Here is a 23,557-nt window from a genome sequence, read left to right on the forward strand (position 1 = left end):
TATATATATATGAGGGATACAACCATCCCAGCTCTTAAGATTTTGCTGCAAAGAGATAGAATCATTAGATCATTTGGTTTTGGTACTGTCCATATGTAGCTTGTTTTTGGTCACAGGTTCAGGAATGTCTGAATAATTACAACATTTACCTGGAGTTAACTCTGCAAATAGCACTGCTCGGTGATCTGAAAAGTCATAGTCAATTGATCAATAGTTTAATAATAGTCTTAGAAAAAATATGTATCTTTAATTTACAATCTGTAGAAACTATGAGAATAGAAAGGTTCAGAACTTTTGTGAAACATCACAGCACAGATGAAAAATATATGGCAAAAAGAAATCAAAACTGGATCGTGTTGAGAGATAGATGGGAGGGGTTGAGAGTAGCTGAAGGATGAGACTAAAAACAAAATAAAAGATAACAAATGTAAAATATACTGTGTTCGTAAAATGTGCATACTATGTAAACTCAGCAAAAAATGAAACGTCCCTTTTTCAGGACCCTGTCTTTCAAAGATAATTCGTAAAAATCCAAATAACTTCACAGATCTTCATTGTAAAGGGTTTAAACACTGTTTCCCATGATTTTTCAATGAACCATAAACAATTAATGTACATGCACCTGTGGAACGGTCATCAAGACTCTAACAGCTTACAGACGGTAGGCAATTAAGGTCACAGTTATGAAAACTTAGGACACTAAAGAGGCCTTTCTACTGACTCTGAAAAACACCAAAAGACAGATGCCCAGGGTCCATTGTTAATCTGCGTGAACATGCCTCAGGCATGCTGCAAGGAGGCATGAGGACTGCAGATGTGACCAGGGCAATAAATTGCTATGTCCGTACTGTGAGACGCCTAAGACAGGGAGACGGGACAGACAGCTGATCGTCCTCACAGTGGCAGACCACGTGTAACAACACCTGCACAGGATAGGTACATCCGAACATCACACCTGCGGGACAGGTACAGGATGGCAACAACAACTGCCAGAATTACACCAGGAACACACAATCCCTTCATCAACGCTCAGACTGTCCGCAATAGGCTGAGAGAGCCTGAACTGAGGGCTTGTAGGCCTGTTGTAAGGCAGGTCCTCACCAGACATCACCGGCAACAACGTCACCTATGGGCACAAACCCACCATCGCTGGACCAGACAGGACAGTCAAAAAGTGCTCTTCACTGACGAGTCGTGGTTTTGTCTCACCAGGGGTGATGGTCGGATTCGCGTTTATCATCGAAGGATTGAGCGTTATACTGAGGCCTGTACTCTGGAGCGGGATCAATTTGGAGGTGGAGGGTTCATCATGGTCTGGGGCGGTGTGTCACAGCATCATCGGACTGAGCTTGTTGCAGGCAATCTCAACGCTGTGCGTAACAGGGAAGACATCCTCCTCCCTCATGTGGTACCCTTCCTGCAGACTCATCCTGATATGACCCTCCAGCATGACAATGCCACCAGCCATACTGCTCATTCTGTGAGTGATTTCCTGCAAGACAGGAATGTCAGTGTTCTGCCATGGCCAGCGAAGAGCCCATTGAGCACGTTTGGGACCTGTTGGATCGGAGGGTGAGGATTAGGGCCATTCCCCCCAGAAATGTCTGGGAACTTGCAGGTGCCTTGGTGGAAGAGTGGGGTAACATCTCACAGCAAGAACTGGCATATCTGGTGCAGTCCATGAGGAGATGCACTGCAGTACTTAATGCAGCTGGTGGCCACACCAGATACTGACTGTTACTTTTGATTTTGACCACCCCTTTGTTCAGGGACACATTATTCCATTTCTGTTAGTCACATTTCTGTGGAACTTGTTCAGTTTATGTCTCAGTTATTGAATCTTGTTATGTTCCTACAAATATTTACACATGTTAAGTTTGCTGAAAATAAACGCAGTTGACAGTGAGAGGATGTTTCTTCTTTTGCTGAGTTTATATATTTAAAATAATATATTCATAAAAAAATATATAAGGGGAATTGGAAATAATGCAGACAATTACATTGATAGAAGCCATAATCTACATGCAATATTAAAGCTGATCCCCCGTGCTCAAGGGATTTGAATCATTGATATTTTGGTTACTGGCCCAACGCTCTTAACCTGTTGGGGCTAGGGGGCAGTATTGAGAAATTTTGAAAAGAATATGTGCCCATTTTTAACTGCCTCCTACACCAACTCAGAAGCTAGGATATGCATATTATTAACACATTCGGATAGAAAACACTCTGAATTTTCTAAAACAGTTTGAATGGTGTCTGTAAGTATAACTGAACGCTAACTATTTGGTGTTATTTGGACATAAATTATGAACTTTGTCAAAAGAAACCACATTTGTTCTGGACCTGGGATTCCTGGCAGTGCCTTCTGATGGAGATAATCAAAGGTAAGGGGATATTTACAATGTTATTATCGATATTAGATGATGCTAACTGTATAGCATAGCCTATTGTTCTTAGCATAGTACCCCGTTTATTGCAAAATGTGATTTCCCAGTAAAGTTATTTTGAGATCTGGCCATTCGGGAGCAATTACGAGATGATAATATATTATTCTTTGAATGACAATATTATAATGCTAGGCTATACCTACCACCTAGGTATACAAATATTTTGTAAACAGGTCACACGCTTTTAAAGAAATTCTGGAAAAACTCCTGGACCTAGGGAGGATGACAACCTTGTCAAACTGTAGCAATCTTGTACTTGTTAATATGAAATATATTTTAAAACAAGACTTTCCTTTACACTGACACAACCACTGCGATTGGACAATAGAACTCAAAAGGCTGAGATGGTTTATGCAGGTTTGCATCATTATAGGCCTATGCAACTGTAAATAAAAAGTAACACACGGTCTATTTATTTAATCAGTATTGTGTTGTTTGATTAATTTAAGTTAATAATTTTGGATTGAAAAGGTCAAGGTAGCCTAGCCAGCTAGCCCATGTTTGAATATAGCTGAAACAAATGTTATCACATTCACATTTTCTCCTAACACAAATAAATGGCCTATAATTACGCTACATAACATTACCACTTCCTTTACCCCGGCCAGAGGGGACAGGGCACATTGGTTATAGCCTATATAGCTGCTGGCTGTGGTTGTTATCAGTAGCCTAGTTGATCAGACTGAGAAATCGTCTTGTTTGCTTCCCATACAGTTTAGGTGTAGGCTGCTGCAACATTTCAGTGAAGTGTTCTTGCTTGTGTATGTCGGGACTGATGCGTTATCACATTTGCTGAATAAAGGACAGTGGACCTGTGGGCACTTTGTGCTTTGCTATATGATGTGATTTGTGCCCTGCCTGCGCAACCTGTGATTTCTGTGAATCTTATTGGTCAAGACAGAACAGAACGCACAGAAGCTGCAGCACTCCAATATAAAGCACAGATAGGCTTACATAGTGCGCGAGATGACAAGTCAAGTCACACAGCTCCAGCCCAAGTTAAGTCACGAGTCATAGATGCTCAAGTAGAAGTCAAGTGGCAAGTGTTTTTTCTTTTTTGCCAAGTCAAGTCTCAAGTTGGAAAATTTACGAGCCCACATTTCTGCATTCAATTAATTTGATACACGATGATACACCAAGGAGTGGCTCAACTAACCTTTTGGCTCAGCTTACCCCACTCTCCCCTATATATTTTGTGTGTTACCCTTTTCAACTTCAACAGACTGCCCAAATTGGTGGTTGTCCTATGTCTATAAATATGTGTGTGGTATACTTCTGGTGAAATAACCTGATGAAGATCCTTGCAGATTTGAAACATTGTTTGTTTGTAAATAAAGGTAGGTGGTGGAGCTTATTAGTGTGCGGGCTCTATTTCTTTTATAAGACGAAACACAGATTTGAAGAATGAACTTGCACTATCAATCGTAGCTACCCAAATATATACAGCAACACAAACGTTACCATGGCATTTAAACTAAGCTGCCCTTCTCTGGTATCTATGGTATCTTCCCAGGCAGAGTGAGAGTTACTGGGCCAAACAGAGCAACTGTATCAAGCCTAGACAAGCGAGGACACACCTAATAGTGATGGACTAAATGGAAAATAAGACAAATGATTTACTATCAGGGAAGCATCGTGGCAACAGTTAGCCTTTAACAGAGTAATTTACAGCTCGCACTCATTAGCTCAAAGGAAAACCAATGATCCGTAGCCATTCATCAGGCTGACATGGCCTATCCTTAGCGGAGATTTAAAACATCTCAATCCACCGCCTATGCTGGGGGGGCCACAGCCCCGAGGAGGAGAGGAAGGGGTCTGTCTGTCAGAGTCTGAGATTGCGCTGTCCTCAGGCACTAATATCAGACTTGATCGCACCTCCACAAAGCACTCTGAAGTCCTTACTCATCATCAAGGCTTTGTGCCGTTGCCTGGCAACGCAGGCCCCGTGTCTCTCCAAGCTACTGTTTGTCCCTGCCTAAGGAGAGTGATACATGGTAAACAGGACTATGGGGGGGGGGGGGGGGGGGGGGGGGGTGATACCTGCCAATTGGCGGGTAGTTCTAACCAAATACCAAACATGATCTATGGCAAAATATGTATAAGTTCAGAGATAGCTTGCTGACAGAATTGGTTAGAAATTCCCATGTACTGTGCAGTAATGTAGTGGCTGTCTGGAAGCCTACCTTATTGTACGACTACCTCCTGCTTTGTATTATCTGCCAGGGCTAGCGCAAGTTCAAATCCCAGGTGCAAAGCTTCTGTGCACTGATGGTATAAGAGAGATAAGGAGTCTGAAGAGTCCTTTATAAATATAAGAGGTCTCAAATGTTTGCAGTCTGTGTTGGCCTTTAAGCCAAACTAACATTGAACCATAATCTCCCAATATACTAAATGAAGCCATGTCATTTGAAGGGAAGCTGAACAACTGTGGCATTACTGCTGTAGGGAGAGTGCTTTATTTATTTTTTTTTCACACCCTTTTTCTCCCCAATTTCATGATTACGATCTTGCCTCATCGCTGCAACTCCCCAATGGGCTTGGGAGAGGCGAAGGTCGAGTCCTCCGAAATATGACCCGCCAAGCCATGCTCCTTAACACCCTCTGGCTTAACCCGGAAGCCAGCTGCACAAACGTGTCGGAGGAAACACGGTTCAACTGACGACCGAAGTCAGCCTGCAGGCGCCCGGCCCGCCACAAGGAGTCGCTAGAGTGCAATGAGCCAAGTAAAGCGACCCCGGCCAAACCCCCCCCCCCCCCCCCCCCCCTTGAGTGCTTTCTGGGAAAAATATGAATGTGCAATCCACTGTGTTCCTAGCTAATCCGATTTTAATCAACCTTCGCTCAAGGTGTTGATGTTTCCAGCTGAATGACTCTGAACCTCCAGTACAGTACAGGCCAGGGAGGCTGAGGGAGAAACTAACAGATGGGTCTCAGTGCTTCCACTGACAGCTCTCGCGGAGCACTGTGCAACATCAACATTCGTATCAAACCATGCCATGCTACTATTGGCCTTGAAATGCAAACTTTATTTTCTACTTCATAGATTTACAAAGGTTTTTCTAAAGGTTTTATGTTAACAACATTGTATCTCCTGGGAATGTTAGCAAGAAAAGAAACCTTAGCGAAGTGTTTCTTCACCAGCCATGTATAGCTCAGCCAAAGGCAATCTGTGTTTCTGCGGGCCAATGCCATGCTCCAGTGAGAACGTTCCTGGGTTTTCTGAGCTGTATCTGGCCTTCTCAAGACTAATGGGAGCATTGATTAACTACACAGAGCTGGAATCAAACTGTTGCTCTGTACTGAAGTTCTAAACTCTCTCTCTGCCTCTTGTTGAGCCTCTCCTCATACCAATGTGGCAAGTAGATCAGAGAGTCAGTTTCCCAGCTTGAGTACTGACAACAATACCTGTCCTGGTGACAGTATGACATGCCAGAGAGAAGGAGTGAGAGTGTGGAGAGAGTGCTTATTGAAGACCTGCTAATAGATGGATATCATGCTGTTTACAGCAAAGCCATCAGTAACATCTCCTCAGAATGATCTGTGAATGTTCCCCACCAGACATGAAATAACTCCCTCTCTCCTAGCATAGAGAAGGGTCTGGCTCTAGAGCTGATTATTATTCAACTCTATTGTGACAGCAAGTTCATACATGCCCCTCCCAGGAAATGGAAATGTCTCTACGTTTCCTGGCCCCTCCCAGCTTGCCTCCTCACCCATGGCAACAGGTGCTGCTCAGACAAGACAATACTGGTGGAGCAGCTACACAGTCAGTAGTCTCTCTCGCCAGGGAGATACAGTGGCCATCTGTGAGAAGAGACAACACAGTCAGCACAGAGTTTAGTCTGGGATACAGTTTAATATTGCATCCACAAGACAGAACCTCTATCTACGTATTCAACTGTGGCCAAAGACAACAGAGTTATTGGACATCATACCATTCATAATAACCCTTCGAAAAAAAGATTGCAGTATAACTGCAGTATGCTGCAAATACTGTGTCCAAAATAAAAATATTTACTGCAGTAATTTAACAGTGTAACTGCAATTACAGTTATTCTGCAATTACTGTATCCAAAATACCAGTTGACTGCAGTTACTGCACTTTTACTGCAGTTTCAAAACTGCAATCTTTTTTTGTAAGGGAACTTCAAATTAGTTGTAGATTTCTAACTAATTGCAAATGGACACCATCTGCTTGCTGCCCATCACATTTAGTTACAGACTTTCTGATAGAAGAAATGCTGCATATTTATCCAACCTATTGTACTGCATGTTCCAAAAGTAAATTTTGTAAAACCAGGAATAAACTAAATTGAGATTTACCTTGAAATGGAATCTGTCTCCCAATGTCACTCCTGTCCGCGTAGGCGTCTGCAACTAGAACTAGACAAATCCCATTACCACAGAGATAATCTCAGTTGCCCAGAAGTAAAATTCTATTGTGAAAGTTTGTCATTTCCTGTTTTACTTCTGGGGATTGAGTACTACAGTATGAGTCATAATACCCATAAAACCTAGAGGTCAAAAAAGGAAATGGTTCCAATAATTTTTCCACCATTCATTTTTCCCATAGGTTTTTTTTAGAAACACTTAAAATAAGAGCTGTGTTCTGTGTAGGCTTAACTTGGCGTGACATTTTGATAACCATGTTAATCTCTCTAGGACAAGGTGACTTTTATCAATTTATTCACCTGTATGTACCCCCAAAAATGAAATTATAATTAGCTGCTAAGATGTCCATCATAAATAACTACAAATGCCATGAACTGGACGAGATTGACGAATCGAGGCAGAAGTAAGAATCTCTGGATTAACTATCCAATGTGAGCTAATTGTAGTAATGAATGAATGAATTGGCTACATGTCTTTAAATGGACAATTCTGTGATCAGTCTTATGCAAGTTTTAAATTGACATAATACCTGTTAGCAAAGGTGTCAGCTAGAAATTACATGCAGGAGCTTTCAGGGATTTCTAGTCTTGCATGATGTCTACTTTGATGCTAATTAGCATTTTCTAATCTGAGAGTAAATAGAGCCGAGTATATTGATAAATCACCTTGTCCGAGAGAGATTTACATGGTTATCAAAACGTCACACCAGGGTAAGCCTACATGAGACAGACCTTAACTTAAGTATTTCTAAAATCCTCTATTGGAAGAAAAAAAAAACTATTGGAATCATTTCCCTGATTAACCGCTATTATGACACCTACTGTGGGTGCTCTATGCCGATAACGATTGCCTTTGTACGAAGGAAGGAAGCGAAGTCTTGTCCTTCGCAAGCAGAATATCTTGGCAAAACTCCCTTCCGCTAATTTCACCCATGTTTATCATGACCATAAAGCAAATTTTTGTTTGTTTTCATGAATTTTTATGATACAGACAATTCTGACTTTGTGGCTGTGGAGTCTAGTGGAAATCGCTTATCATCCGCACACGTGCTTGAAAATCACCGCACAAGTTTAAGCACCGCCAACGACCAATCCTGATTCAATAATAAACGAAAACCCCAAACCAGGAACTACTGCTTCTCGTAATCACAAAATTCTAAGTATGCCTTGACAGATTTGCCATTTCATCTGGTTGTCACTAGTTACAACAGCCAAAGTCAAAAACGGCTAGATTTTTTAAATTCATGAAAACAAAAATGTGCTTTTTGTTCTTGATTTAAGGTTAGGTTTAGGCATAAGGTTAGCAGTGTGGCATGGTTAAGGTTAGGTTTAAAATCACATTTTAAGAAGACAAATTGTAGAAAAGGGGTTGGGTTTATGACTTTGTGGCAACTAGTGATCGTTTCATCTGTCCATGAGAGATTACCACACAGTCATTCACTCACTCGGGTGTAGGACACACACACAATAAATACAGTACACAAGGACAAACAGATATAGAATTTTATAGTCAACCAGAAGTAGGAAAAAATACAGAGGTGTAAAGGAAACAAGCTGACCCTGGTATAAACACAACTACTCAAGAGAACCAAGACTAGAGGATAACAGTGAAATAATGAAGACCATGGTTTACCATTAGGTTGCTGTACATGTCCTAATATTACATTAAAAACAGCTGCCATGTTTTATATATCTATATTTTTTTTCAAATACATAACTCTTTAGAACATTGTGCAAGTGTGTTGCTGGTATTCCATAACTGGTAAACAAGAGTTGGTCCAGTGCATTACATAGTGACACATTACCTCTATACACTTAACTTTCAGCTGGCCACAAACCTAACCATTGCATTACTACTTCTACTTAAGAGAAAACAGTAAACAGATTGAGAAAGGTCCATGAAAAGGAGACAGATTCAAATGGAAAAGACAGGTAATTGTAAATTCCGCCAAAGCATTACAAAACAAGAAATTCAAAAAAGTAGAATGTTTTAATTATTATTGCCAAGTTTGGGTAAACTATACATAAAGACTGAGTGCCAATTATCTGACAGTCACATCAAAGTCATATTTTGCCTATGAACTAGGACTGTGGTGGACATAGATGCACCAGTTATCAAACGTAACAGAGGTGAAGGCAAGATACCTACAGTGCCAGGGATTAGTTGGGCCTAAATTATGTTAATAAACTAGGCCGTGACTAGTGCCGGCCAAACACCTCCATTCCCACCCTCTAGTCTAAGGTCTGCCAACAGATCAAACAGCAGGGGAATAATGTATGGGTCAAATGGTCATAAAATGTTGGCTAAATCAGTAGGCCCTCAAAATGCTGCACATCTACAAGCAAAGACTCTTTTACACCAGCCATCTCTTCAACATTGGCTACTACCCGACATCCCCTACCTAACCAGAACCCACATCCGATAACAAGGTTCTATAAAGCTAAAAGGTAAAAGTTGGAGAATATCATTTGGTGACAATGACAAATCTTTATCTGTGACTTTGTTTTCTCTAGGATGTTTGTCAATTGTTTAAAATACTGTTCAAATCATGTTCTCTTAAATCAAAAGTTAGCAACCATATAAATCTATAATTCAGTGTCCCAACATTATCACAAAAATAAATTTGGTTTGAGAATTACAAAAGAAAAACTGAGCAAAGACAGACAAACCAATCATACATTTGTCATGATACACAAACAATTGATGAAAGGAAACGTGATACAATTTATTCACAATTTACAAAAAATCTCTTTTCGCTACAACACCATCAGCAATCTAATATAATTAACCAGATACATTGATTTTGATGAAAAACAAAAAAGGATGGCGGAAAATTGAAAGGGACAACAAAAGGACCAAGACGGAACCCTTTCCACCGTTTTCCTCCTGCTTGGTAAAATTCATTAAAAAAAATGTGCTTTTGCAAAACAGCAAAAGTATAATTTTAAAAAAAGCCACATGAGTAGCTGCACTAGTGATCTACAATAAGTGCTTGTCAATCCATTGAATAAAAAAAACTGAATTCAGGAGAGCACAACAAAACACACAAATTGGTCTTAAGAGAAAATATCAATAATTTAAAACAGATCATATTTTTTCATGTAGCTGATCTTACAGTGCCACTGGTTTGGAAACAAGCTGGGCCACGCCATAGCGCTGGCTCACAACAAGCTCAGAGCAATATTTATGAATAACCTTTTATGCCCCCTTTAGTTTATTTTTTACCTTGATATTTTCCTGTACAGTATATAAGTGGACTTAACAATTGGCCTTGAAGTAGAATGCATCAAATGGCACTAGAGACAATATAATATATCACTGTGGTCTAGCAGTAGACATACGAAAACACCTCAAAAATGAAACAAAATTTAAAGAGAATTGCCTGAGTTGGAGACAGTGGCTCTAGATACAACTATTTTACACTAGACTGAGGAAGAGGGGGAGGCTTCCAAGTATGGACCTCTGCATGATCGGGTTCCTCGAAAAGACAAAACAAAAGACATGATAAAACCGATCTAAACACGTTAAGAGACAAGAGCGGCTTATAGTTTAAGCTGGAAGAAAAAAAAGCCCAGCAAAAACAGCCACTTTACCCGATTACTCTAAAATATTAACTAAGTGAGACAAGGAAATAATATGTTTTTGATAGCTAATACAAAAAAAAAAAAAGCTTCTAACAGTGTTTTCAATTTGAGAAAAATAGGAAGCTGTTCAGGTGTTCACTGATAGCACTGGCAGTGCATTAGAGAACAGAATCAGGGAGGCACGTTTTATGTTTTACTGCAAATTCCAAAGACAGATGTGAGAAAATAGCCAGAAACCTGCCTCTGAAATGCATTCAATTTAAAAAAGTGGTTAAATCGGGAAAATGTAACCTGGTCAAGTGCAACTTGCAACGGCGGAAACCTGAAAACCTCTATTGTTTCGTTTTTTTGTACAAGCTGGTCTTTTACATTTTGTTAACTTTAAACAATTAAAATGGATACAAATTTAGCCTTAATTTACAATACAATCATTTTCTCCAAATCTGACCATACTTACAGGTACAAAATAATGCAGTGTATTAGGACTTCTGCAGTTCATATACAATCAATTTTAGCCCAAGTTCCTGTATCAAACAAATAGCTATTAGTAATGGAGAGGAATAACCCTGGATTGAAGAGTGGATGTCTTTGTAATGGAAGGTTTGCTACTGGCCTAAAAGACAGCACCACAGATCTGTCTGTCGGAGCATGGTTTTTTTTTGGGGGGGGGGGGGGGGAGATGAAAACCCTGCTTTAAACCATTTGTGATTTAAAGCAAGTTGGCCCCTGGTCATTTCCATTTGGCTAAACAGCTATGGGGTCAGAGATGGGGTCTCTGGCATAAGACAACCTGTTTGGAAGCTGCCAAGTCAGACTGACCGTGACCATTTTCCCTTTCTTTGTAACATTTTAATATCTGATGCTAGATTCAAAATGGCTCTATGGCACGTGACTAAGGTAAAATTGCATTGCAATATTAAAAAGGCAGTCGCTTAATTTTGCGATGATGTTCAGATTTGTGATTAGGCCATAAAAAACAGAACCAGTCCAAGGTGTTAATGGTATGAGTCTAGATAAGTTACACGTATTATCACCCTAGCATCATACACTGAAATAGACATTTTACAGTAGTCTTTCAAAGAGGAGGTTTGAAAATGCCTTTGTGCTTTAGCTGCACAGAGCGATTGCACCACTCAGTATAAAATGGAGCCGCTGAGCTAGAGGACAGGCTTTTAGCACCTGGAGAGGTGGTCTCAGAACCAGCGAGTGCAAAAGTGCAACATTTGGCCTGCTCTCTCCAGCACCTCCAAACCTACTACACTCTTTATGGCAAGATACGGCAATGCGAGGGAATGGATTTGGAACGGCTGAGACTGACTCTGGTTAAAGCTGGTATATCGGCCTTGTGGGTTTATCTAGTTGATTGGTGGCGTCTTGAGATTTTGCCGCTCGCTCTGATTGGACTGTGGTGACATGAACAATCCCTATAGGATATAAAGAGAGCCACACATACATATATGTGTGTGTGTATATACGCACACACACTCCCAGTAATTTATTGGGTAAACCAACATTTCGGCACTGTGGTACCGACAACAAAACGTTGGTTTACACAATCAATTACCCTTAATATAGTGTGAAACTATTTTTATAGCCTACAGTTTACTCGCCGTTAGTCAGCAGCTCTAACTTTGTGTGTACACCAGCTCATGCTTTTGACATGAAGAATCCCCCCGTAACAGAATCTCTCACTGGTGATAAGAGGTGGGAAAATACTCTACAGATGCATGCACTCCCTGTGGGCCTGATGGTATTGCCACACAATTCAACAATTTATCTGCAGGTTACGTAAAAACGAAACACCCAGGACTGCTACGTGGGATACGGTGTGAAAAAAATATACAACATTAAATTGTGCCCAGAAAATGTGATAAAGACGTATTGTTGAGATCGTCGTGAACTTTTGCTTCAGTTAAAATCCATGGGGGAAAAATGCTGGCCATATCCCACTCCTATTATTGTATTTTGATTGATACAGAATGTGTTTGTCGACTTTGCAGGAAAAATAGAACGAGGTTGGAGCAACAGCTCCCTCTTGTGGCTTGGAGAACTACCTGCGCCCTGGCAGGTGGATTCCGTTGACTGATGACGGGTAGGAGAGGAGCAGCTCCAGTTGTGCAAACAGGGAGAAGTGATCTGAGGGGATGTGGGGGTGGGGACAGCCGCTGATATTGTTCTCATGGAGCCAGTGAGGATCCAGAGGACCCAGAACCCCCAACACATTGAGCGTAGGCTGAGAGTAGAAGATGTAGTCAATGATGCCCTGCACAGAGAGGAAAAGCACGTTAGATGGCGATACATTCACATCCCCGGCTTGGAGAAAATTATTCACCGGTGTGACCCAAGCTTTCATAACAACCCAGTCTTTTAGAACAGCTCACAAACACCGTGGAGCACAAATTTTACACTGATGCAAAAAGAACGATATACAGAAGAGGGAAGACATGAATGTGACAGTCTCACCTTGAAGTCGAAGGTGTAGTTGGTGTAAGGCATCAGGCCGTTTTCGTAGGCACTCTTCAGCTTGAAGCTGTGGGTGATCCTGCCGTTGGACGTGCCATTCTTGCCGTTGCAGTTGAAGTTGGTCAGGCTGTCGATGTAGCGAAGCTCCTTGAAGTCCTTGTGGGTGCTGTCCACTCCGCCCGAGCTCAGGTACTCCACCACACCTGCACGCAGACACACAGATCACCAGGAATTACAGAAAAGGCACTACAGTAGAGTACACGCATTCGATTTTCAGCTGACACAGTACACACCAGAGTCGGGCAGTGAGTTGAGGTCAGCACACAGGACGAGTGGGACGGCATTTGTCTCCCCGGAGACTGAGGAGAGCTTGAGGCTGCGCGTGGCCTTCTCCACTATGTTTTTCACCTCAGACAGGAACATGACGGTCTGGACCACCTTGACGTCGGAGTACGCCGGGTCCCAGTGCATATGGGCGTTGGCCACCAGGAGGAGCTGTTTCTCCATGCCGTGCAGAGACTTCCCCACTAGACAAACACACATTGGACAACACCAGCGTTTTGACATGGAAACATTTAAGCCATATGGAATTAATGCTTTTTCGCTGGCGTATGTGTAGTGTGAGAAAGACTCACCAGACTGCTCCATCATCTCCTTGCGCACCTCTAGAAGAGCGGCCACACCAATGTTGTCCTTGGTCATGACTCTGTTGAGCATGGCCTCTGAGCCCTCAGAGTTCGCCATAGCCAGCTGGTTGAACTCCACCGTGTGTTTCTGCACCAGGCTGAACCTAGACAGCAGAGTGGAGAGGGAGAACAGACAGGTGAGTGCACTGTGCTGCCTCTGGGACAGCTTAAAAAGGCTTTCCTGCAATGGCTGAATTTAGAATCATTACACCTCCGAAACACTATACAGGGCAAATGTCATAAACATACTTGAACTCATGATCTAATCAAGACTGACAGGTGGCAGTGTGTCGAACTCACTTTTCGGTTCTGTAAAATATGGCGCAGCCGTCCACATGCTTGCGGTCACACTCGGACATGGTCCTGGCACGGGACTTGGGACTGAAAAAGCCTTCGTAACCATGGTCCTTTAGCTCCGGTAGGAAGTAGTTGTAGTACTGCTCTGTTTCCACTTCCTGTTCAGCAAAAACCAGGACAATTCAGGTTAATCTTAAAGGTGCATTATTCAAAGTATATGACCTGTAACTATGGAGATGACATCGCAACCGCAACACGGCCGCCGTGCTCTCTGACGTAAGACAACGCCTTAAATGCTAGACTGATTGTACCACGCACGTGTCCTATAATTCATTGTAACTTTCAGTATCAAATCGCATCAGCATCTGTCTGCCCACCTGTAGGCTAATGATGTCAGCGTTGCAATTCATGATCTCCTGCATGATGGACTTCTTCCTGTACTCCCAGTTAAGGGCCCAGGAGGGGCAGTAGCCGTAGAGCTGGCGCGTGGCATACTTATCACACAGCACGTTGTAGCACATCACAGAAAACAAGGCTAGAACAGGACAGAGGGACACAGACATGAGATTATGCTACAGTCTCTCATTAGGGCTCTGAATATGATCAATAACACACACAATGTTCTTTGTGTTGATGTGTGTGACTTTGAATAGGTGTTGCAAGTGATTTGTAACGGTGGATGAGTTAGTTACCTGCTGTTCGTGCCCGGTCAGGCTCGGCCATGACAATCCATGATCTGGGTGGGGGTTGCTCGGAGTTGACTGCGACAGAGAGGGGGAAAATTAGTAATCCTTACACTGCTCCCCAAAATACCATTATGAGTGACTCAAAGGAGTGCAAATACAACTTCATAGTGACCACTTGAATATGATCATCAAGATCAAGTGCAGACCCAAGTCATTCCATTCAACAAATTTCAAAGAAAATAATAACTTAATAATAACTACCTCACTCAATTCAAAACAACAATATGCTTTCCCTGTATTTCAACTTACCTCGTTTGGTCCCTGCCAGATTGTCCAGAAGGTAGTTGAGCAGTTTCCTCGTGCCATCATGCTCCTGGTAGAGGTTCAATATTTCTTGTGCAAGTGGGTTTCCTGCAGGAGGAGGATACAATGGAAAGAAATGAGATAATTACACAGGTTCAATGACACAGAATGAAAACAATGACATCTATCATTCTATGACCTCTACTCTAGAAATCACTTGGATGTGCAACCGAATCAGCATAAACAGATTATTATAAAAACTGAAAATGCAGGGTCAATGGAATCTGCATGCAAGTTTTCAAGACTCCATGAACAGAAAGACCAGCTTCAAATAATCAACTTCGATGCCACAAACCACCAAAACGTAATGACTATCAGGGAAAGCTTACCTTTTAACCCCAGTGTTTGTAACTTAAACAGTTTTCCAAGCTCAAAAGGTAGAACCCGCAACTGGTTATTGTTTAAAAGAAGTTCCCTGTGGAAGAGGTAAGACAGACATGTTTTAGATGGCTAGAGACAGTAGAGAGCAATAGGTCAAGATTCAGAAGACAACATTCAAGTAGTCACACAAGTGACCGCTTTCTCCACTTCATCCAAACTGCTGCGTGCATCAACTTGCGTCTGCGTAGTCAGGCGCTAAAATAGAACTTGGTTTTTAGGAACATATACCCACGTGGGTGATTGAAAGATGAACTGAGGTCCACACTCCAGTCGGTAGTGATAACACACCTTAAAGTTGGTTGCCAACCGCCATATAAAGTCCACAGAAGACTGAAGGAGGAGCGATTACTAGAAACTAACTAGGTTCCCCCTTTTATCTGTGGATTAATTGTCGGAGTAGAGAACACAGAATTTTGTGTGACTCAAAATTCTACAATAATACAGAAAAAAATGGACCTTGTGCATTTCAGGTAAAATAACAATCCAATGTTTATTTCACAGGACAAATTAGTTACCAACAGCAAGCTAGCTAGCTAAATGTGTTTCGACCTGTCCCCAAATTAATATAGTTGGTTCAGAGTTGGTTTTGATATTTTAACCTGCGTGTCCTGATCGCGTCTGGTGTGGATGGACAAAATCAACATGCGCGCGATGGTGCACGCACCCGGTCTCGTCAGCATGTCAATCAATAAGTATCTGTTCAGGCCATTTCCATGTCTACTCAGCCAGTTAATGAGCAATTTGTCATGGAGGGACAGGTGCAGGAGAGGGCATACACAAGAACGATACAAACAAAAACATACATTTCCATGAAACAGTAACTAGCTATTACCAATTTCAATCACAGTGGGGGAACAGAGGTCTAATACCACGCATGGGAGGCTGAAATGTCTCTTCATCCATCTACTTTATAGAATGTGCTCTCAGCCCAAATCCCCTAGGGACGCTGAAATGGCATTGTTGATTAGATGAACAACACACTTAACATTTCCAATTATAGCGTAAATAGCTCAAAACAATAGGGTTCGAAGCATGAACTGTGAAAGGGTTTAAATTAAATAGAAACCTGGTTAAATTACTACGCTATTGAAGAACAGCAAACTCCTGTCTTTAACAGGCCCAATCATCAGCTTTTAGTGCAAATAATTTCTCACGTGGTTGACAAAGCAATGTCGGTTCTCCAAACTAGCAGAGTAAACAACACTTAGCCTACAATGGACACAATTCAACTTGCACTATGACTGACCTGAGAGACACCATGTTGCCAAACTCGGCGGGCAGGCTCCTGATCTTGTTGGATGAGAGGTCCAGGTACACCAGGTTTTGAAGTTTGGCAATATCGGGTGGGATACGAGAGAGGGAGTTATCGCCGATGTGAAGAGCAGTGAGGTGAGTCAACGTCCATAATGAGGTGCTCAGACTCCTCACTTTACCTGCCGAAACAAGTGGGGAAACCAGGGGACAAGAGAGTGAATCAGTGAAAACAGGAGTACAGAAATACCATTACTCAATTTAAATGGAAATAAAGAATATACCCATTAGGCCAACATGTGGAAGCCATCCCCCCCACCAGCACTCACCACTAATTTCGAGCTCAGCCCAGTATGACTTCTTCCCATTGGCTGCCTCCTCAGTGGACATTATTGTGTACATCCGCCTTGGGTCTGGCGGATCATATTTTTCCTTGGGCATCCCTATAATACTGAAAACCAGATTGCACGGTCAATTTGAAACAAAATGTTGAACCAGAAACATTGCATGGTCGAATTGAAACCATACCCTCTTAGATATATCCTACAGATTGACTGACAGACAATTAGTCTAACACAGGTATTCCCAAACTGGGGAGCGCAATGCCGTCGGGGGTACGCCAAATAAAAATGTGATTCACTTAAAAAAATATATATATATATATATAATCTTCACATTTTCAAACAGTCCATTTATATTTTCCAACGGGGCTATACATTTGGGTGAGGTTTTTTTCTCGCCTGAGAAGCCTCGTTTCACTGTCAAAAATAAAAACAAACCATCTAGTGTTCAGTGAAATAACAACTCAATGTCAAATACAGGTAGCCTAGTCAAATATTTAACATCCAATCACATTAACCGTTACGCTCTCGCGGGAATTCCACTAACGGTCCTTATGTAGCCAAACGTAGCTGCTGCTCATTCCGTTTGCTCGAAAATTGATAAATGCTTAAAAAATGTAAGGCCCGCGTCCATAGAGACACATACCAGCTCTACTGGTAGTATTACTACTACCAGCAGTACTAAACCTGCACCTGTCGACAACACAAGTTGTTCTGCTTCCACGAGCATATCCAATGCTAGCATCAGTAATTCTACATTTGTTGTTAGCCCAGCTAGCATGGACACGGACAGTTGTGAATTTGACGCAGCCGAAGAGCTACAGCCCCCTTGCCCTGGAAAGCACAGGACAACAGACAGGGACGTTGGACCATCGAAGAGGCCCAAATATGATAACTACATTGGTTTGGGGTTCACTTATATTGGGAGTAGTGCCTTTCCTCAGCCACAGTGTGTTATGTGCAAAAGTACTATCTCACAACTCGATGAAACCCTTCACTCCTGCGCAGACATTTAGAAACAAAACATGCCAACTTGAAAAATATGCCACAGGAGTTTGAGAGAGAATTAAGATGACTTGAGTAGTAAGACATGTATAAAAGCAACAGATACCATTAATAAGAAGGGGCTAGAAGTGTCTTATATGGTGAGCTACCGAGTGGCTAGGAGAGGCAAGCCCCATACTATTGTGGAGTACTTAATTATTGCTGCTGCTGTGGATATGGCTGGGACAATAGGCCAAAAAGACTATACAGACAATGTCTTCATCAAACAACACTGTTTCATGACGCATCAGTGACATGGCAGGAGATGTTTTGAAACAATTACTGCTTTGCATACAAGCCAGTGAATTCTATGCGTTACAGCCGGATGAGTCAACAGACGTGGCGGGCCTGGCACAGCTCCTGATATATGTCCGTTACGTTTATGGGGGGTCAATTAAGGAGGACATCCTCTTCTGCAAACCACTGGAAAACAGGACAAGAGGAGAGGGTATTTTTTAAGTACTGGACAGCTTTGTGACATCAAATGGACTTTGGTGGTCAAGATGTGTTGGTATGTGTACTGATGGCACAAAAGCCATGACAGGGAGACATAGTGGAGTGGTAACGTGCGTGCAAGCAGTTGCTCCCGACGCCACTAGGTACACTGCAGCATCCACCGTGAGGCTCTTGCTGCCAAGGGAATGCCTGACAGCTTGAAAGACGTTTTGGACACTAACAAAGTTATCCATTTTCAGTGTAAAGCAAGGCCCCTGAACTCTCGTGTATTTTCTGCACTATGCAGTGATATGGGCAGACAAGCTTAAAGTTCTCGTTACTGACCATAATTTTCACTTGGCTGACTGCCTGCATGATGACGAGTTTCTCACACGACTGGCCTATCTGGGTGATGTTATTTATTGCCTGAATGATCTGATTCAAGGGACTCTCCGCAACTATATTCAATGTGCGGGAAAAATTGAGGCTACGATTATGAAGTTGGAGCTCTTCCCTGTCTGCATTCTGTAAAAATATAACTTCAATCAGAAGCCACTGCCAGATTTCTGGATAGGGCTGCACTCAGAGTATCCTGCCTTGGCAAATCGCACTGTTATGACATTGATGGCTTTTGCATCCATGTACCTATGTGCGAGTGGATTCTCGGCTCTCACTAGCATGAAAACTAAATACAGCACAGACTATGTGTGGGAAATGATTTAAAACTGAGACTCTCTCCAATACAACCCAACATTGCAGAGTTATGTGCATCCTTCCAAGCACACCCTTCTCATTAACCTGTGGTGAGTTATTCACAATTTTCAATGAATAAATAAGGTTTATGTGTAAGATGGCTAAATAAAGAGCAAAATGATTATTATTTGTGCTTTGGTCATATATAAGAGCTCTTTGTCACTTCCCACGAGCAAGGTTGTGAGAAAACTCACACTTTCTTATGTTTAATAAATGTATTGTATAGTGTGTGTGAGGCAGGCTTACAATGATGGCAAAAACAACATTTCAGAGTGCGCTGACCCTGGTGCTAGAGGGGGTACACAGCTGGAGGCTGAATGTTTGAAGGGGTACGGGACTATAACAAATTTTGGGAACCACTGGTCTAACACATTTCCTATGTACAAACCAGTAAAAAATAAAAATCCATGTTTAGCCTAAAGTTATTACAATTCGCTACTCATTACATGAAGATACCCTTTCACACTCTGAGTCTCCAAACATGTGAAAAAGTGGACTAGTGTGGTTTCAGAAACTAAATTTAACCTCTAGTAAAAACCACTCTGTAGACAGCTGCTATACATTTAGCGCTACAGATGACTCAGACAAATTCTCACCCTATGGCAATTGGAAGACCCCCTAAAACAAGATGTTGAATGAACATTTAGGAGGCCGTAGAAAAACACTTAGCAATTTTGTTCACAATGTAATTGTTTTGCACATTTGCCACAATCAGATTAACACAGGGACATGAACAGATTGACACAGGCAGGGACATGAAAGCTGTACTAACACAGCAAGCTCTACATGTGCTAAATTAGGAGCGACCACAAAAACACAACAAAAGCAGCCTTGATAAGTAGCGCTACCGAGTAATGACAAAAATAGGATATTCCTGAAAATCGCTGTACCTTTCTCAAACAACTTGTCCTCGTGTTGATACTGTGGTTAGCACGTTCAAACATTTGTTTCAATAAATCATTGAAGTCACAAACTAACTGATCTTGCTAGCTAGCTACAAACAAGCTGTAGCTAGCTAGCATAAATCCATTTTCAGCAGTGGTTATTGGTTTGAACAATTACCCGATATCTGTAACGTTAGCTAGCTAACTGCACTAACGTTAGTTGGTAGTGGTAAGCTAACTAAGTACGTGCATTGTATACCTAACATTAACCACATACCATCCAAACGAAAATTGTGATAACTAAAACGAACGTTAGCAAATATGATAGCCAACTAGCCCTCTTTGGCTATTCCATTCTACTTGATTTTCATACTGGGTACAGACAGTAACGTTCAAATTAGTCTAACCTCGTTAATTTATCTAACTAACGTCCGGTAACGTTAACTATGATCTAACGTTAGCTAAATTAGTTTATTTTAAGATATTCGACATTTAACTTACTAAACCACACAGAACACAAGCAGAAAAATTGATTGCTAGATGACAATGTATCTAGCTAAAGCGTCAATCCCCGTACACATCCACGTAAGTACAGCGACTTCGAGCTAGCTAGTTAACGTTAGTTGACTTCACAGTCTAGTTAGCGCAACATAAATCAATAATTAACAACGAGGAAACGTGCCCTCGTGAATTTTGCTCATTTGCTTGATAACTAAAACGCTAGTTGAGCTTAGATAGCTAGTTTGACAGCTAGCGCGCTAGGTACCCATTGTTAGCTAGCTAGCTCGGTTAGCTAGCTAACTCGGTTAATTTAACTGACTGGTGGGGTGTCTATGCTAGCTAATACATCTCACAAAACACACGACGTTGTTTTCGTACGCTTAAACAAATGTGTATCTTTAAATGAGAATTGTATGGTTTACCTGTGTGAGCATACCAGTCAGCTATGGCGAGTGCGTGTTTCCTTTGTTTCTAATTCACTTCGTGTCAGCTGTTACCCACTGAAAGAAAACAAGAATCATGGCGTCCGTTAGATTTGTGGTCTGTGATAACAACGCTCGTCGTAATTGCATCCGAACAGTTTACGCTGGTAGTGGTACATACAAAACGGTTGTCGTTCCCATCAAAATGGGTTGTGAACATGAATCAAATGGTTTCATTCAACTCGTGGACATCCGATACAGTGTAACAGTTTACAGGTTCTGAGTCTTCAAATGAAGTTTTCAAAATTCGTAAAGCCTAATACATAACTTCATTTGTAGTACGTTTCAATCCCCCTTGCATAAAAATTGCGTCAAAACCCCAAAGTAATGCAAAATAAATGTAGCTAGGCTACTGTATACCAAATCTGTGCAATAGCAAATGTAAAGTCCTATTCTCACGATAATTGCAATATTTTCTGGCCCCAGTGGGGAGCAGCAGAGAACCGCAGATGGTAAAACTGGCAGCGCTGTGCAATATCCATCAAGCGAAAAACATAAATTGTGTAAAAAAAATTATATTCTGCATTTTTAATTGCAACCTAATGATGTTACTTACAAGGTCTGTCAATTTCCAAGCCCATATGCCCAGACACCTTTTACATAAAATCTGATCTCATTCCTAATCTCAAGGGTAGTAGGTAGTATGTGATACATAATTTTGTTTTACCTCTGGTATTTTGGTAAGGTACAACGATGCCCGTGTGGGAGTATTGAGCCTACTACTGGACAACATACACACATATATATGTGTGTATGTTGTCCAGTAGTATATATATATATATCGTTTTAAATTACAGCAGAGCCAATCCACACCCTTCCAGAAAACAATTAAAGTTAGATTGTGGATAATGATATCTGCAATAATAAGCATAAATCCTTTAAAATCAGTTGCCTGTCAGATACAGTAAGATCAAGATACAAGCTTGTGTAATAGCATGGTAGAAGAGCTATACAGGAAGATATTCTGGTCAGTGGACACGAGATATGTTTTGGCTTCTGGGTTAGGGTCAATTCCATTTAAATTATAGGCACTTCATGAGTAAACCAAATTCCAATTTTCTCCTAATTGAAAAGCATAGAAGAAAAACATGAATTTGAATTTCAGTATACTTTCTGAATTGATTGAAATGGAATGGACCCCAACCCTGTTTGGCTTGTGTGTGTTCATACAGAAAACAGCGAGAGTGATGTTCATTGTCAGGGGAATGGGATAGAAGAACCAACTATAGAGGCACTGAACTTCTTTTAACTTGTCACCTTAGGGTTTTGCTCTCACTTTTTATACTTCACATTTCATAATGAACCCATAAAGCAGTTCAGGTGGAAAGTTTGTTTTATTTCATTAGTTTTATTCCAATGCCATAGCATGCCTACGGTGTTAAAATGTGATGCGCCCATCAGAGAGTACTGCCAACTACATAGTCACTATCAGTCTACACTTGCAAAAAAATTCCATTCTTTAATGCTTACCTTGTGTCTTTGTTTGACCTGTGTAACTGCATTCTTTTCTTGCAATTCAACTTGCTCTAGAAAGATTGACATGGTTATCAAAACATCACGCCAGGGTAAGACTACACGAAACAAAGCCCTTATTTTAATGTCCCCTATGGGAAAAATGAATGGTGGAAAAACAATTGGAACCATTAACTTGCTTGACTGCTAGGTTTTATGTATATTATGTCTCATTCTGTGGTACTCTATTATAAAGGACTAGTTTTCCAAAATGGCAGCCAATCAGCTCCGTCGGTTCTAATAGGACAGGATTCACATGGCCATATCTACATACATAATTAGTACATGAAGCCCTATGATGGATTCAAATGTTTGAGGTTTTGTGGAGAACACAATAAAAGGACCCAAGTATGCCAGCTATACAGTGCATTCGGAAAGTATTCAGACTCCTTGACTTTTTCCTCATTTTGTTATGTTACAGCCTTATTCTAAAATTGATAAAAGATTTTTTTTCCCCTCATCAATCTACACACAATACCCCATAATGACAAAGCGAAAAAAGGTTTTTAGAAATGTTAGAAAAAAACAGAAATACCCTATTTATATAACTATTCACACTCTTTGCTATGAGACTTGAAATTGAGCTCAGGTGAATCCTGTTTCCATTGATCATACTTGATATGTTTCTAAAACTTTATTGGCGTCCACCTGTGGTAAATTCAATTGATTGGACATGATTTGGAAAGTCACACACCTTTCTATATAAGGTCCCACAGTTGACAGTGCATGTCAGAGCAGAAGCCAAGCCATGACGTCTAAAAGAATTGTCCGTAGAGCTCTGAGACAGGATTGTGTCGAGGTAAAGGGGAATGATACCCCCAAAATAAATTTGGCATTGAAGGTCGCCAAGAACACACTGGCCTCCATCATTCTTAAATGGAAGAAGTTTGGAACTAAGAGCTGGCCGCCCAGCCAAACTGAGCAATCAGGGGAGAAGGGCCTTGGTCAGGGAGGTGACACAGAACCTGATGGTCACTCTGGCAGAGCTCCAGAGTTCCTCTGTGAAGATGGTAGAACATTCCGGAAGGACAACCATCTCTCCAGCACTCCACCAA

The 23,557-nt window shown here is 41.4% G+C and overlaps 1 protein-coding gene across 4 annotated transcripts; it reads right to left on the minus strand.

The window, feature by feature from the left end:
* Positions 1-8,327: 8,327 nt before the first annotated feature.
* LOC106602922 (CCR4-NOT transcription complex subunit 6) lies at positions 8,328-21,403 on the minus strand. 4 transcript variants are annotated; one of them, XM_082974404.1, is made up of 14 exons: positions 21,112-21,403; positions 20,931-21,008; positions 18,231-18,358; positions 16,880-17,001; positions 16,546-16,732; positions 15,248-15,333; positions 14,865-14,966; positions 14,562-14,630; positions 14,247-14,404; positions 13,873-14,027; positions 13,522-13,676; positions 13,180-13,413; positions 12,887-13,089; positions 8,328-12,686 (listed from the first exon to the last, which is right to left on the minus strand). In XM_082974404.1, the coding sequence occupies exons 4-14, from the start codon at positions 16,989-16,991 to the stop codon at positions 12,474-12,476; spliced, it is 1,674 nt and encodes a 557-aa protein (XP_082830530.1). In that variant the 5' UTR covers positions 16,992-17,001; positions 18,231-18,358; positions 20,931-21,008; positions 21,112-21,403; the 3' UTR covers positions 8,328-12,473. The 4 variants fall into 4 exon arrangements, with proteins under 4 accessions (XP_082830530.1, XP_014051406.1, XP_014051408.1 ...); XM_014195931.3 differs by lacking the exon at positions 18,231-18,358 and having other exon boundaries at positions 21,112-21,402; XM_014195933.3 differs by having other exon boundaries at positions 20,931-21,388.
* Positions 21,404-23,557: the final 2,154 nt, after the last annotated feature.

The sequence above is a fragment of the Salmo salar genome, chromosome 04, assembly GCF_965601325.2.
Source record: "Salmo salar chromosome 04, fSalSal1, whole genome shotgun sequence".
Lineage (NCBI taxonomy): Eukaryota > Metazoa > Chordata > Actinopteri > Salmoniformes > Salmonidae > Salmo > Salmo salar.